This window comes from Tigriopus californicus, chromosome 11, assembly GCF_007210705.1.
Source record: "Tigriopus californicus strain San Diego chromosome 11, Tcal_SD_v2.1, whole genome shotgun sequence".
Lineage (NCBI taxonomy): Eukaryota > Metazoa > Arthropoda > Copepoda > Harpacticoida > Harpacticidae > Tigriopus > Tigriopus californicus.
The window spans coordinates 11,551,436-11,556,279 of NC_081450.1; the positions used below are offsets into that span (position 1 = coordinate 11,551,436).

General features: G+C 47.6%; 1 protein-coding gene across 1 annotated transcript; it reads right to left on the reverse strand.

Annotated features, from left to right (window-relative positions):
* Positions 1-2,331: 2,331 nt before the first annotated feature.
* On the reverse strand, positions 2,332-4,844 carry LOC131890951 (fork head domain transcription factor slp1-like). Its single transcript, XM_059240408.1, has one exon. It carries the CDS (start codon positions 4,102-4,104, stop codon positions 2,611-2,613), a length of 1,494 nt encoding a protein of 497 aa, XP_059096391.1. The 5' UTR covers positions 4,105-4,844; the 3' UTR covers positions 2,332-2,610.

The window sequence follows — 4,844 nt, forward strand, 5'->3', positions numbered from 1 at the left end:
GGGGGGAATGGGTGTATGTGGGTATGAATAGTATGGGGACTTGATGGCGTTGTGTCGCTTTTGTTGTTTTTGTTTGTTCGGTGAGCTTTGACAAGGGATTGATTTTGAATTGCGGGAAACAACTTTTCGCACCCATTGTCCATGGACATGGCGAGCAATAAGATGGTGACGAAGGGGCCGTGGGCCAACGGGGTACAGGACAGCTCTATCATTCATCTAGCGGGAAACCTGTCCAAATCAGTCATTGACAATCAGGTTTACCCTAATGTGGAACCAGCAAACTCACTCCTGATCCTTGCTCCCGATCAAGGACCCGAAACAAGCGTTGTTCACTTTGGACGGTGCTTACAGCTTCAAAGAGGTTAGGCAAAAAGTTGAATACGGGCGCATATTCATAATACGGTTGATTGTCTCCCCATTATGTAGGTTGAGCAGGATAAACGTAGGCAGGGTTTTAGTGTCGCACCACTCAGATTGGGATCAATCCAAAGAGCAGCTCCAAAAAGAGCTGTGCACTCCATCAAGTCCAACTGACAGCTCAATATTTTGATAACCAGAATGCTCACAATGAACGAATGATTGGACTTCACCACAAACCGTGTTTAGGAGTTCGAGATTCGGAGTGGCACTAGTACTAGCTGCGTAGTCCAGGTCCATGTTGAGAATGAATTTGTTTCTTAAAACCGTATTGGCATGACCCAGTTTGGAGCTCATGGACGTCAAAAGAAATCGCTTCAATGTGAGCCAATCAGGTTTTCCTTCCCCGTCATTGGACAAATTGACGGTTAATCCTCATGAGATGTTGATAAAATATTTTCCTTTTCGCCCGTCAGCCGATAAATTTCCATTCCAAAATGTCATCCCATACCCCCGCCACCAACTGCTCGACCAGCCACCACATTCAGATATAAAACCATCCCATCTATCTTCCAACAACCTGAAGATCTCATTGGCAGAGACGTACTGCGGGGTGAACAAGGTTCCAGAAATACTCCCAGAGGGAGCCTCGAACTCTTATGGCTCGATGCCTTGAAAAGGAATTCACGCCCAAAGCTTAGACATAAGGGAGAAGAATGCTACAAACTCGGCCTGTCATTTTCGATCATGGAGAGAAAAGCCCGGGCATTTAGAGGAAATATTTGGCTTTTATTTTCCAGACGTTGCAATATTGACTTGACCTCAAGAAGAAATTGGTTTGGCATTGTTCAATGGATTCTGACAGGCCAGCCATTTAAGAATGGGTTCCTTTGAAAGGACTCCGAGAGTTCTCCTTGGCACCTCGGTTCATTCAATCATTCATGTTCGTGAGGCCTGAGTGATTCAAGCCAGTGCACAAATGCTCAATTCGAAAACTAGTTCATCTTGGGCCACGCAAAGGGGAACGCATATTTTTCCAACAAGTGTCAAAAACTTGGTGGATGTCCACAGATGATGAAAAGATGATGTTTGCCATCTTGGCGGCGATTAACCCTATGATGCAAAGACAAACTGGTTTGATACAGATCTGTCCTCATCTTTTCAATTGGGAAGAGTTTTCGCTGGTCAAATAATCAAACAAACTATCACAAGCAAGGCAATGATGACATTTCGGCAATTCATTGGGTCAACTGGATCAAGTGACAGGTCTGAATGAATCCGAGGGCAAATTCATTCTCATAAACTGGCATTCAAATTTCCCGCCTCCCAGAACGATCATCATTCATAACTTCGCATCTATTTGATTCTTTTTCGTTCGACTAGTTTACTTAGAGTTACTAGATGGATATTTATATATATATATGATCTCGGTTTGTCTGTGACTGGGTGTTCTCGATCGACCAATGCTATAAAATTAATCTAAGTCAGCCAAAGGAGTCCAACATCAAATCTGGGGCCAATTATCCAATTACAGATCATGTGGTATGCCATATCATCTTGATTGAACAGAGGCGACGTGCCGGAATCTGAGCCAATATCAAGCACATGCGTCGACTTGAACTCCTCGAAAAATCAATCCCTGCTCATTCATGTTCCCCGATCACTACAATGGCTTGGCAAAAACGCTTTGCTTGAAGTGTAAGATTTGATCCTTTGTTGGCAGAGCAACAATGGACCAATCACGCATTGGTCTTGGATCTAATGTAGCGAAATTGTCGGGCCAAAAAAGGCGAAGAAAATGTCCCTCGATGGGGTGAATGTCTGTGCCCCTATCGTGGCTGAGATTTGGGCAGGTTTGACTGGCTTGCCATGAGCGGCACTGAAACCACAAATCCCTCGTGAGCAGTTGGAGCTCAATGAACCAAAGAGTTTTGAAGAAGGTGACAACCCCAGATTTTCGGTGTCTTTGAATTGGACAATTGAAAGTGTTGAGTGGATATCAGAGTGACCATGGATTGGGATTACCAACGGAACGGGTGCGGGTAGTGGTCGATAATAGATTTATTCACATAAAATTCGAGGAGAATTCAAAAATTGGATATCACATGAAATGACACTCCTCCGGTTGAGTTGGCTCTGAGTTCAATACTGAGGGCAAGTGGAGTTATCTAAGAATTCGTAACAACAATTGTTCTTCCCAGTTTGCTTGGGTCGATCTTTGACTCCTGGGGGAGGCCACAAGAAAAACAATTTCTAACAAATGGAGGGGCTATTCTCCATGGAAGCTCTTCGGGGGTCTGGTGAGAACCTCGGAGGACTCACGCCTCGTTCCACGGACTCTCGTGGACTTCCTTGGGATCCAATGGAAGCGGTGGGCGAAAGGCCGCCTCCGTTGGCGCCATTTGGCGGCGGCCTCATCGCTGAAGCGGCGGCAGCAGCAGCGGCGGCAGCAGCATTTGCTGACAGAGCACCAAAGTGTGAAAATGAGGCTCCTTGAAGAGCTCCCAAAGATCTGAGCCCAGAATAGAGGCTATAGGGGGAATTGGACCCCATGGGTGGAAACAGTAGACTAGAAGTGGTTGGTATCGGCATCAGAGGAGATCTCATGCCTGATGGATGCATTGGAGAGAGGCCGTGTGGCGGTTGGAGTGATCCAAGTCTTGACGACGAATCAGAACTCAAAGGCATTCCGTGATCTGATCCCATACCTGAGGCTTGACTGGAGGGTACTTGAAGGCTTGAAGAAAGAGCGACGGAGGATTTAAGTACACTAGAGAGATAGGGGTTGTGGTTGGCCGCCCCAGCAGCCGCCATGGCGGCCAGGCCAGGAAGGCCGCCAAAAGGGGGACCATATCTGACAAATCCCGGCAGCGAGTGACCTCCAAGGCCTGGAGGCCATGCCCCGGGGTATCCAGGGGGGAACCCTAAGGCAAAACTCCGCTTGAAGGCCGCTAGTCTGGATCGTGAGGCGGAGGTATTCCTTCGTCTCAGCTTGCCGGTGGTTCCGCCAATAAACACGTCGTCTGCTGCCGGATCAATCATCCAGTAATTGCCCTTTCCCGGGTCGTCGTAATGTCGGGGCACCTTGATGAAGCACTTATTCAAACTGAGGTTGTGACGAATTGAGTTTTGCCATCCTTGCTTGTTATTCCTATAGTAAGGAAAGCTTTTTATGATGTACTCATAAATTCCATTCAAAGTGAGGCGCTTTTCGGGACTTTGCCGAATAGCCATCATGATTAGGGCATTGTAACTGAATGGCGGCTTTTCATTCTTCTTCTTCTCCTCCAATTTTGCCTTTTCTTCTGGTGTGAGCTCTTTCTCAGGCTCGGACTTGTCCTCTTTGACATTGCTTGCCGTATCACCACCCTTCTTTCTCTCGGCTGTATCAATAAGAGCCTCATCGCTGGAGGCTGTATCACACTCCTCCCCGTCCACATCGACAAAGTCATCGCTGAGAGGTTCGTCCTCATCCTCGAAGAGTTTGGGACTGGCTTTGGACTCATCATCGTTGTTGTTGCGAAGTATGGAATGTCGGACCTCGGAATCATCATTGACGACACTTCTGTCATCCAGGATGGATCTTATGGAGAAGGCAGACATGAGTGGGGCCGAGCTGTTTTTACCCCCTTGCGAAGACTTGGACCTCTGGGACTCTGGCGACATTTTTACCAACGATAATGGAACAGTTTGGTGCATATTCGACAGGAGTTTTACCATGGCAACTTGGATTTCTTGGGACTGCATCTGAAACTGCACATTGCACGGCCTCGTATGCAACACCCTTCTTGTCCGTCACCTCTGTCTATGTTTGTTCAATGATCGATCTTTGGCTTCTGGAGGCGTTCACCCGGATTCAAGACAAGGTTTTTGTGGCCCCTTCCCTGTATCCACACACGTTGTGCAAGGGAGAAATCAATCACTGGCGGCGGCAAGTTGTTTGAAGAACAGGACTCTTCCTTCTAAATATTTTCAAACCCATCACTCAGACGATCCACAGCAATTGTTTGAAACGTGTCAGCTGAATGAAAGCTGTGTTTTTAACACCGTCCCAATCCTTGGGCTATTCAAAGCGCAACGGGACGACCAGACAAGAGAGACGCAGATGAGGGATGAAACTGGATGCTCCGTGAATGGACTCTTCTCAATCCGGATCCTGCGGTTCGAACGAAATACTCCGGGTCCCTATGAAACCTGACACTGCTAAACACTTGAATGTGATGGCTATCTAAGCCGACTTTGGTCGTGTTCAACGTCTGCACGATTCGAGCAATGAGCTTTAACTGAGATTTCTCCACACCAAAATGTCCGTCTCCAAGCTCAGACTGAGGCTCCTCCTTTGCTGGCTCTCCGTCGCCGCCCATCGCCAGCGAAGCCGCCGACGAAGGGAGGAGCTAATCTGGACCCCTGAACGTTCGCTCGCTCGACTCGGGAGTAGACACATTCATACATAGGGAGAGAGTACACAGAGATCTCGAATCTCGGAA

What these genes read in the sequence shown, in the direction of transcription:
- LOC131890951 (XM_059240408.1), bottom strand. Translation starts at nt 4,104, where the DNA reads ATGCAGTCCCAAGAAATCCAAGTTGCCATGGTAAAACTCCTGTCGAAT.